This window comes from Zonotrichia albicollis, chromosome 3 (genome assembly GCF_047830755.1).
Source record: "Zonotrichia albicollis isolate bZonAlb1 chromosome 3, bZonAlb1.hap1, whole genome shotgun sequence".
NCBI classification, from domain to species: Eukaryota; Metazoa; Chordata; class Aves; order Passeriformes; family Passerellidae; genus Zonotrichia; species Zonotrichia albicollis.
This window is the reverse complement of record NC_133821.1, coordinates 15,316,921-15,328,387: the sequence shown is the minus strand read 5'-3', so window position 1 is coordinate 15,328,387 and position 11,467 is coordinate 15,316,921. Positions and strand designations below refer to the sequence as shown.

Below are 11,467 nucleotides of genomic sequence, written 5' to 3'. Positions count from 1 at the left end.
AGCAGCAATGGGGGCTGCTTTATGATTGCTGCTTTTCAAAGGAAACAGAGCAGGGAAGAGTGTCAGAGTATCTCAAAGTCCTTAGCCAGGTTACAAGTGAGCTAAAATGTAGCAAATCTAGCATCTATTTCTATATTTCCTTCCCAGTTGTTTTTTTGCTCTTTCAATTCTGTGGAAAAAAGAGACCAAGAAAAGTAACAATACAGGTAATTTATGATTTAATAGCTGAGCTAACCATTCAGGTACTGGCTAGAGGAAGGATACTGTCATTCCCATGGACCTCCTTATCTATGCAGAAGTATGAATACCTCAGGAAAAAAAAATTAATTTAAGAAGAGTTGGTAATTTTTCATTATCAGAGTTGCAGGTTGCAATGGCATGCTTTAATCTTACTTCTTTTTGCATCTAGTTTAGTTACTAACACACAAAATATAGGAAAAATAATGTAGTAACTGAAGTGATAAGGTTTTGAAGAACACCACCATGGCACAGAAGAAGAAAATTACAGAGACACAGAGATGGGGCAGTAGGAAGCAGAGTAACAGAATGCAAACATGCACATGATCATTAAAGGCACAAAGAGAAATCTCACCACAATAAATCACATCCTTCAACATTCATATATTTTACATGGAAAAAAACCCCAACTGTTTTGTTTCAAGAAATAAACCAATTGTTTTCCCTTCTTCTCCACAAACCTTTAGCCTTCTGTACACTGCAGAGACAGCAGCCTGGATGGATGCTGGCAGAAGGCTGAGACTGAGAGCTTTCTCAAGTTATTTTATAGCCATGGGTGGTACAAGAGTCACTCTTATAATTTTGATTTACTGACTGCTGATTAGATAAAGCTAGCAAGAAAAACTATGCTGCTGCTGCTGCTAATTACTCTGTAACTGCTGCAGTACTGTAACTTTAAAGGCCAGTCAAGGGCACTCAGAGCTTTACACAAAAATCTCTGAAATGAGTAATTGCTTTAACCATCTACCATCTGCAAAACAGTTTTAGCATAAATGCCTTACCATGTAAACTTGTACTCCAAATTCTCAAGGTACACAGTATTTCCTTACTTTATGTGTTAATTGATATGTGCTATTCTGATGTTCACATTAATCAATTTCCAAAACACAGTTCTTTCAAAGGAGAATCATATTTGAAATAACTGATCTCTCTGACTTGTCTTTAAAAATAATAAAGACATTTCACGTCATAGAAAGAAACAAAATACAGATTTTATTTAGACTACACTCCTTATTTGCATTAGCTGTTAAAGCATATCCTGCTTTAATAACCAAAAAGAGAACATTCTCACCAGCTTTTCTGCTTCTGTGTTCATCTCTCTCAATTGTTTGATGTGTTCCTTCTTGATCATAAGGATTTTCGATAACCTGGTCTAAAACAAAGGAACTATTTTTAGAAAGAAAAGGTCCTTAAGCAGTTTTAAAATGCCATAGAAACTCAAGATAAAAAACCATACCTGTTTCTCTCATAATATAAAATGTATTTCTCAGTTGTTGATCAAGTTAAAAAGCAGAAATGAAAATTATTTAAAATTAAATGATGGAATTTCCAGAAATTTTTAAAGTGATTCCAAGGACCCTAAATTGATGAATGCTAAAATCCATTAGCTGAAATTCCCTATAGGAAGACTAACATGATTTATGGTCAGCTAGAGGCTGAAGAACCTTTGTTTTTATAGGCTGAAGGAGAGTAAAGGGTCATGATACTACAATTAGTATCACTCACCTTACTGCACCTTTTCCCCACAGTTCTCAGCTGTACCATGCACTGAGCACCAGCCCTTTGTGCAAACCTTGCTACAGAGACTGGATCTCTTTAATACAGAACAACTCTGGGCTTTCCATTTCCCTCTTGTAATGGGAATATCCTGTGTCTCCTGCCCTGGGAACCTAGCAGGCTGAAGTGGAAACCACTGGGAGCTCCTTCAACACACTCATCACTCCCAAACTATTCATACTCCTATGAATGAGAGAAATCCTAGCTTCACTACAACCAGCAACTTTTATTACTGGAGTAAACAGAGCAAAAAATTTCAGGTTTTATAAATTCCAGAGGGGTTAACTGCATCCTAGCAGTGAAACATGTGACTGGGAGAAATAGGAACTCCTAGTTCAACACACATCTGATGTATATTTAATCACTTTTGTGATTTTTAAGTTCAGTCTTAATGCAGCCAGGATGCTTGTCCTCACAAATTGTAATTAGAAAATTCTTCCAGGATCTCTTGCAGCTAATGAGGAATAGTCTGGGAACTTCCATGCTAAATGCATTCTTTTTCACTTCACAGCAATTTGTTCAGAATTGCCAAACAGCCAAAGCTGGTTTTCAGCTAAATATAGTGTTTCCTCCTTGTATTTATCCCTGTTTATTCAGAGACAATAAAAGCATCTCTTCTCCACTGCTCTTCCACCAGACTAAGCACAACCCAAGCCTTTTCAGACTCCACTCCCTTAAAGGGCTCTTCATCTCTTAAACTTTTGTGACCCTTTTTTAAATCTTTTTCCATTCACTGCCATCTTTCTTGTGTGTGAGCACAGGAAGCCTGTAACAGTATTCTGAATGACACACCAGGAAACTAAACCTGTAAAATGGCATCAATATTTCTCTTTCTGCTCCAAATATTTTGCCAGATGCATCTTATGAATGGATGGTGAGCCATGGCCAGATGCTCAGAAGCAGCACTGGATGGGTTATCAGCCTCCCAACTGCTCATTTCTGTCCCTGTGCTGTCCCCCAGTGACAGCACTTGCATTTCTGCTCTTTGCATTTTGCATGAAGAACCCAAATCACAGAAGAGATAGTGACAAAAAAACAAATTCAGAAGGGGCAAGAAAGAAAAGGTTTAAAATTGTTACTTGTGAGCTGGACTGCCTCTCTGATCTAGTTTCTACCACACCACACAAGCGTTCATGTTGCCAGTAAAACACCTGTGAGGAAGAAAAGCACTGTACACCATCTGCCACTGCTGCCAACAAGTTCCTTGTCAAGCTCTGCTGCCATCACCATCCAGCAACTGCCTAACACATTCTTCTCCTTTATGAAGTTGATGAGTCCCCAAATTAATGCAGAATATATAATTTGCTCCCCAAATTTGCAAGGCATTTGATTCTTAAATTCTACTTTGATGTGCAGACACGTGAGGATGCACAGCACTGGTTGTCCATTGGATGAGCTTGGATTTTCTATTATATTCATCCTACTCCAAGCTATATTCCAGTGATCAGGATAATCTGATTCTAAGGATTTTCACTGTATCTATCATGTCCTCCAACTTTCTCTCAGGGGTACATTTTATTACATAGACCTTCATTTTCATCTGCCAGTGAATCCTACAATTCAATCTAGCCTTATTTGTCTTGAGAAATTCCTGCCTAACAACTGTATTTTCACTATAACTCATCCTGTTTACTGTTGCAATTTACATTTCTCAATAAACTGGAAAAAAGTTTTTAGTACAATGCTTTTCCACATTAAAACTGATGAAGGCACAACCCAACCAGAATGTTTAGCTTTTCACTTCTGATTTCATTTGTTAGTCATAAAATATGAACATTTCAAAATGCAGCGTGTGATAACTTACTATGCAATATTTTCAGAATTTCCATAAGGAGAAAAACAGCCAAAAATCGAGTGTTCATTTTCAGATTGTTCCACTTTCCATTTAATTTGGGAAGATCCCTCCTTTCCCCACCTGCAGGCACCAGGTCACTGCAGTGCCCGTGCTGCATCACCACACTCCCTCTACTGGGCATGCAGCGATCCTGCCAACATCTGCCGTGTCCTACACTGCTGCCTTCCAATGGAATTCTTTACCCCAAAACAAAAAAGGAAGCAGGGAGGAAGGAAAATTAAAAAAAAAAAAAGCTGTAGCTGAATACTTGGGAGAACGTCCTCCAAATTTAAATACTGTCTAGAATGTACAAATTTAATCTATTGATTCTGACCTGTCATACAGCATGTGAAATATTTAAGGATACATCACATAATTAATAAAGCATGAAAGATTTAAAAAAATATTACTCATTTATTGCTGACTTTATTCTTAATATCATGTTAATTTTTGAGCCAGGCTTCTAATGCATCAGAGTCCACAGTCTCAGGTGTCAAACTGTAATATACAGTAATAAATATAAAGATTTAGAAAAACTAAGACAGTGTAGAACAATTATTAAAATAGTTGTTACAACTCCCAATGTTTGCTTAAAACTTCAAGTTATAGGAAAAGAGAATATCCCTAATATTTATCATTGTATGCATGTGATTTTGGATTCACTTCCTCCTCTTCCAAATTAATTTCAGATAAGGGAAATAAAGGGCTGCACTGAAACCTTATTTGAGGTATGCTCTGTATTTTCTGTTTTGTCCAAAATTCTTCCCATAAAATTGTTTCTTTGTGGTCTTATTAATATCAGCCTGGCAAGAGTTTTTGAGAAAGTTTTCTTGGAATCAAACTGGTTTTGACCATTTACTTCCTGAATCAACATTAAATGAGAAAAAGGGATTTGACTTTTTTTAAGTACCAGTCTATCATAAAGGCTAAAAAAACATCCTGAGCAGCAACCCTCAACATAAAAATACATCTGGTGAAGACAGCACAATCAATAATCAGCATTCACCAGTCTCATGTATTGCACAACACCAAATTTCAGTACCTCCTACAACTTCTAATTAAAAAATTGATTCTTACCAACACTTCAAGTCCTTCAATAAATGTTTAAGCCCTGTGATTCTTTGCTGTTGCTCAAACAGACAAACACCAAAAATCTGTGGATTGATTTTGTTCAAAGCATTTTGAAAATTTTCAAGCAAAAATACATATTAATGTGGTATCTTTGTAAAATGCCACCATTTGCAAGAGGCCTATACTTGTAAAACTCAGATTTCCTTATACTGAGTAGTAACATACAGCCACACGTGACTGACAAATCACACATTTTCATCTTTCAAATGCAGAACCAATATCATAAACAGATCAATTTGATGTTCTAAGTAGATGTAAAGCTCAATACACCTTAGTTACCAAGTCTCACTGACCATACTCAGTGACTCAAACAGCTGCAGATAAAGTTTACCTGCATAAAGACTGTATCTTTTGTGTATTTCAATTTTTCCATAATTAATCTTATGGAAAACTACATCTATTTTAAATTTTCTTAGCTAAGCTAGATGCCATGCCACCTTTTTCAAAATCAGCTTCATACAAGTTTCCTCTAAAAAAGCTGAATAGACGATGCTGTCAAACAAAATTCATTATGTTGAACGGCCCAAACGTTAGTGTGTCATGTGAGCTTCTGACACAAATTTATTCTTTTGACCAATTACACAGACTTTAAAATCTGAGAGGCATTTCATTTCTCAGTTCTCAGTATTTTAAACATGAATCACTCCAATCTCCTTTGGCATGGTCAAAACTGCTTTCCTTGTTAAAGACTTCAATCACTGATCTTAAGCGGAGCCAACATGAGCAATCACATTCCTCCACCATCCTGGAAAATGCTTCAGTGTGTTTTAATGTTCAGTGATTTATTTAATACTGAGTATTTATTTAATACTCAGCTTCCTAACATGACTTGTCTGTGCTCTTCTGAACTAGTACACAAAAACCACTGAGAAATTATTTCATAAAGGTGAAGAAAAAAGGATTTTCTATGTAGTGTTATCTGTAAAATGAATGTTTGATTGCATGGAAGTGAGTGTTGCTTTTCTTCTCCAAGAGAGTAGAACATTATATAACATAAAATAGATCTGATAATGCGTATAGGCAACTGTTCTTTCCACAATGTAACTATATTTTAAATAATTAAAGAAGTCTTAAAGTCTGCACGTATAAATAACACTTTTTTAAGAAATAAAATGGTAGATCTGGGAAAATAAGACACTTTTGAGGACCTCTGTGATCTGAAAAGCAGCATATTTCAAAGGTTATAAACAAGTGAGAAAATTAAGAAAAAACAAAATAAAAACAAATAACAAAAATGAACATATCTTCAAAAGTTAATTTGACTATTACCATACTTGTCATAAATTAACAGAAGCTCATTGAACCACAGAAGAATTGGCAGAATAAACACAAAAGGACAATAAACAACAAAATTAAGAGCTGCAGTCAATACTTACCACTTGAATGAGGAATTCTACTGGAAAGCCTCCTAGTGTTTCACTATCTGTGCCTGAAATTTTGTTTTTCCATGAAGATTGTCCTAATAAAGGATCACTGTCCTATAAAAGATGAAACATCTAAATGAGTATTTTCTTTTTAGAGGGTTTTGCTAAAATTTTGATCATTCTAAATAACATCAGAAAACTAATCTCAAAGCTTTTTAAGGTAACAGCTTCAAGTATCCAAAAAACACTTTGGACTTGAAGAAAGTAACTCACTGTGATTGGAGACTGGAGAGAGGGGGTGTAGGGCAATCGGGGAGGAGTCATGAAGAAGCGCGAGGGCCGCTGTTTCTGTCCGAAGGCAGCGATTGGCATGGTTTCATGGGGCTCATTACTCTGCCACACAGGGACAGGGAAAGGCAAAGGCAGGATATAATTCAGTGTCTGATTCATTTTTACCCTTTTGGATCACGTAATTAATTTATTTCTGGCATCTGGACTAGCTGTGCCTATCCACACCCCAACCCAACGGCAGGAAAAGATGAACGTTTTGCTTTTGGTCTAGGAGTTTTCAAAGTTTTATCCCATCAAATAAAAGCTGCATGAAAATCTCCAAAAATGCCATTGGCAGGTAAATCACAACAGGAACTCAGCAGAGAATCCAAACTCAGACCATGACAGCATCTCCTTGATTTTTAAAGATTTTTAAAGATTTTCTAAGCCTTCTGATGCTTACATTCTTGTAATGAACTTTCTCACACACTTTCTGTAATAACTTATTGTTTTGCATTCTTTTATGGAGGAGGAGAAATTTAATGGACTGTTGGTTTGTCCAGTGTCATTGGAGAGGTGGCACTGTCACCCTCCAATCCACTGTCACTTTTGGAAATCTATAAATATTGGAGTCAGAAAGTAAACTTCCTTTTTTTGCCTTGAAAACAGCAGTGTGTGTGTGTCATGTAATTTTTGGGTCCTATAGTGACAATGACAGAGACTAGAAGAATTATGTAGATCCAACACCACACAAGACACAAAAGAGAGTCAGGTCCTCCAGAAATCTTGCAGCCTAGGCTGGACTGCCTGGCAGGAACAAAACCTAGGAGCTGGGAGATAATCTCCATAATTGTTTCACCAAGATAACATCCTCCCAGTAGCTTCATTAGCACAAGAAATTCCAAAATCAAGTTCAATCAACTCATATTACTTGTTTGCAACTCCCACAGGCCTTTCCTGACTTTAGCAAATCACAAAGGGTGAGGGTTTTCTTGAATATTTTCTGCAAATCCTGGCAGGATCTCATTGCAGAATTCTCTTTGGGATATTATACCACTCGCTGTATTTCTTCATATTGAACTCAGGCTATTTTAACAGCCTACAATAGCTGGTCTAGTAAATTATTCCATACTGAGCCATTTTGCTTTAATCATAGAGGGTTATCCTGTTCTGTAAAACCATAAACAGTAAAATTTTATTACCTGGAATTTCCCATGCATCTGTTATGCTTGTTTCTACTTTATGACAATACCACCTGGGTGTAATTTCTTATTTTTATTAAAGCATATCATTGTCGATTTTTAAAATTTCATTTTCTTATTACAGCTACTTTTAGAATGCGTCATTAATACTTACAAGAACTTCATAATCTGGGACTGTGTGTGTTCCAAGACCTGCCCTGTCAAAAGTCACCCTGTAGGTGGCATTAAGAGTGTCCACAGCATCTATTTGTCCAGTGAAGAGACCATCGTGGACACCTCGCAAACGGGCTGAAAACAACAACAGGACAAGAAGAAACCAAACATTACAATGCTATGATACAAATAACAAAACTCAAAACAAGATTCATTACATCTTTTGCAACTAATTCTTTATATGTATACTAAAAAGCTGCATATTATATGAAAAAAAGAAAATAGCAAACCCAGAAAAAAGTATGTAATACAAATATTACCAAATTTGTTCCAAAATTTAAGTTTGAAGGTTAAATATTTCCCAAATCTAATTCTTAGTACTACACTTATGTCTAAGAAACTCCCACTGTTTCATACCCTGTACCTTCTGACAGACAGATTTTGCAGGCAAAAGTCAATCTCCAGATGATTTTGCACAGCACTTCTCTCTGAATCCCTCCTCTGATGACTGCATGTTTAGCAAAAAAAGGTGTGGAAGGATACAGGTCTAGGAGAGTGAGGAGAGGCAGAGTGGTGCATGTCTGCTCTTCAGCAAGAGCTAAGGGCAGTGGTGTTCAACACAAAAAATGCAATGAACAGTCATGACTCGAACAGGAGATGTGAAGTGAAAAGCACCTGGACCAAAATCAGACAGGAGGAAGGAACTGAAATTTTCATGAAACCTGTGGAATATTTTCAATAATATTCCTTCCTCAGTTATGTGTAAGGTTTTTTAGCAAGGCAATGTTCAGCATGTTCAGCATACACATCCAACTACACTGCAATACCAACTGTATATCTGTTTCAAAACAGGTAGTTTTCTATTTATGGAAAAATAAAGTTCAAGTTTATATTAGGTCAGATTTGAAACTCAAACAACACTCAGAATTTTAACATTAAGCATCTCCCTCTCTACAAAATGTAATACACTAGACATGTAAGAAATCCTACAGTTTGAACAGCAGAAATAGTAAGTCATACTAAGTTTGCAGCTAGAATTTTAACATTAAGCATCTCCCTCTCTACAAAATGTGATACACTAGACATGTAAGAAATCCTACAGTTTGAACAGCAGAAATAGTAAGTCATACTAAGTTTGCAGCTCAAAACCTTATCAGTGTTTTAAAAATATCACCTAATTTCCACAAGCACCTTCTCAGTGAACTAACAAAAAACTGATACAATTCTGATGTTTTACATTTATTATAATTATGTGCACTAAGTGGATTATGACTTAACTAAAATCTTTACAAAATACACTTGGCTGCTTATTTTGTTTGTTTTTAAGAATTTACCTGTAACTTTTGTTCCTATTACAAGTGGTAATGGAATTTCTTCTGGAAGATCTTTGAACTGTGAAAGATCTGCAACTTTCCTCTGCTGCAAAAGTCTGATTTTCTGTCGCTTCTGTTTTAATGCTGACCTCTCTTCCTCAAAGAATGCAGAGGAACACCTGTAATTTCATTAGATAAAAAATATACTTAAATTAATCACTCAAAACATATATGTGAAGGTACATCAAATAAATAGGCACAGTTTAAAAAATCACTGTGAGAAAATGAAAAAGCTTGGGATGATGTGTTCAAGAGAAAAAAAATCTTGTTTAATGCATTTAGACAAGCTTACTCCTCAGAATTCTCACCCTTAAAATAAGAGTCTATTTTAAAACAATACTCAGGAATAGTAGCTGTTGCAGTGGTATATCGAAAGAGCACAACTTTTCAGGATTTTTTTTCTGCTTATAAGGATCCATCTAGGGTCACAACAAAGCTAAAGCTGCCCAGTCTGCTGTGGATGCCACTTCAATGCACTGAGGAGGGTGTCCTGTGAGAGCCCTGGCTGCCAGCACTCACTGATACACAGGAGATCCCTCTCACATCTGCTCATTAGCTCAATTAAGCTAACTGAGTATGACAGGGCACCAGACTCAGCACATAAATGGCACTTCTCTGTCTCATCTCCTTGCACCTCTGCAAAGCACAGCTCAGCCCCAAAATCTCTGATGAACTGTTCTGAGATTGATCATAGTCAAAGTTTATTTGATCTTGGGCTACTGTGTAAAAATCAGATCATCTGTAGTAGGGCCCTTCTCCATTCTGGGGGTAGAGTTCTTCTTAAAATGCAATCTAAAAGATGGAAGGCTCATTCCTAAAGTGCTTACTTTGTACTAATTTTCATTTCTAACCTACTGAATAGGCAAGATTCATGAGGGAGATAAGCAAAAAGACATTAAGGACTCAATCCTATCTTTCATTTCTTACTAAAAAATTTTCTTCATTCTTGGGTCAATGAAAGAAGTAATTTTAAAAAGGTGCACAAATGTTATTTTAAGTCTGCTTGATTGCAGAAAGTTATTTATCATATAATTTGCCACCTTTTTTAATTGCTTTACTGCAGTCAAATGCAGATCAAACATTTTCCCTGGAACTCATACAGTTATATATTGATTACTGATCAATAAATTCTATTTTACCAAGTTATTTTAGAAGACATTGTCTACTCTGCTGATGGTTCCCTCTACTACACTATAAATTATTTTCTGACTTAAATCCCTTCAAGATGTTCCTCAGTCATCTCCAACTTAGTACTACTAAGAAGTCAGCTCCTTTTTCCAAATCTGCTTCTACTACTCTCCTATTACATGCTGAAACAAACATTCTCAGGTTTTCTTCTGTATACCCCTCACTGGGAGAGCTCCACAAAGCCCTTTCAGTGTTGTCCATGATTTTTCTTGCTGGCATTGTGCACAAGAAGACTGTGAGCACTGAGGTGCCAGAATGCTGAGATCATTTTGTTTCACACTGACCAGCACTTGCACACACTGTATGCACCCATCACTTGCCTCTTATCTTAGAAATGTTTTGTAAGTTCTATGGGGCACAGGCCACCTGTTTTCTCCCAGTGTTAGCACAATGAGATCCTAGTCCTAAGCAAGACATGGGACAAAAACACAAACAAAAATAAACTGCAGCTGTGAGGTACTTTTGTTATGTAATGCAGACATGCACTGCACTGAAGGCTCCCATATGAGGCTTTCCAACCACTTTCAGCACAAAAATCACTACTCTGTATTGTCTAGTTTTTGTACAGCCTAGAAATTCTGTTGTAGACTGAGGCTGGTGTCCCACTCACCAGTTTAGCACTGAAGAGCAGAATGTGTTTACCTGGAATTAGGTACTGTTCCAGTGCTCCTCTTAGGAAATTAAAATATCTGGAAAGGGATGTGGCAGACATAGAGAGGGACAGTGGTTGGGAAACTTAGGAAGAGTTTACTTGGATATTCTCATTTATTGACTTCCTATTTACTACTGGGGAGGAACAGGTGTGAAATAATGCTTGAAATAATGAAATTATGTGAAATAATGCTTGCAGTGGGCTGTGAATATCAAGCTGCAAAATGCAGGTCAGAGCTTTTCAAGTCCATTGAGGAGAAGAATGGCTAACCACAGTGAGACGACAAAACAGGCAAAAAAAGAAAAAGAAAAAGAAAAAAAGCAATACAAACTTTGTATTAGTCCCTCTAATAGTCCAGGGTCTTGCACTAGGAACAGCAAATATCACCTGATAGTTTTTTGACTTGTGGTCTTAGAAATACAAATTCAAATGCTGATACACTAATTACTGACCTTGGAAGGTCCCTACAACAGCAATACTGGTTTACTGATAGCTCAGATGGTCTT

At 36.6% G+C, this 11,467-nt stretch overlaps 1 protein-coding gene across 9 annotated transcripts in view; it reads right to left on the bottom strand.

Annotated features, from left to right (window-relative positions):
- Positions 1 to 11,467, bottom strand: part of LIN9 (lin-9 DREAM MuvB core complex component) — a 62,529-nt gene that overhangs the window by 18,955 nt on the left and 32,107 nt on the right. For all 9 annotated transcript variants that reach the window (XM_074536804.1, XM_005488478.2, XM_074536806.1 and 6 more), the window contains exons 7-11: positions 9,083 to 9,240; positions 7,750 to 7,883; positions 6,397 to 6,516; positions 6,136 to 6,237; positions 1,310 to 1,390 (exon numbers count right to left, since the gene is read on the bottom strand). In XM_074536804.1, the coding sequence (XP_074392905.1) occupies positions 1,310 to 1,390; positions 6,136 to 6,237; positions 6,397 to 6,516; positions 7,750 to 7,883; positions 9,083 to 9,240 (595 nt within the window). The remainder of the gene's footprint in view (positions 1 to 1,309; positions 1,391 to 6,135; positions 6,238 to 6,396; positions 6,517 to 7,749; positions 7,884 to 9,082; positions 9,241 to 11,467) is intronic.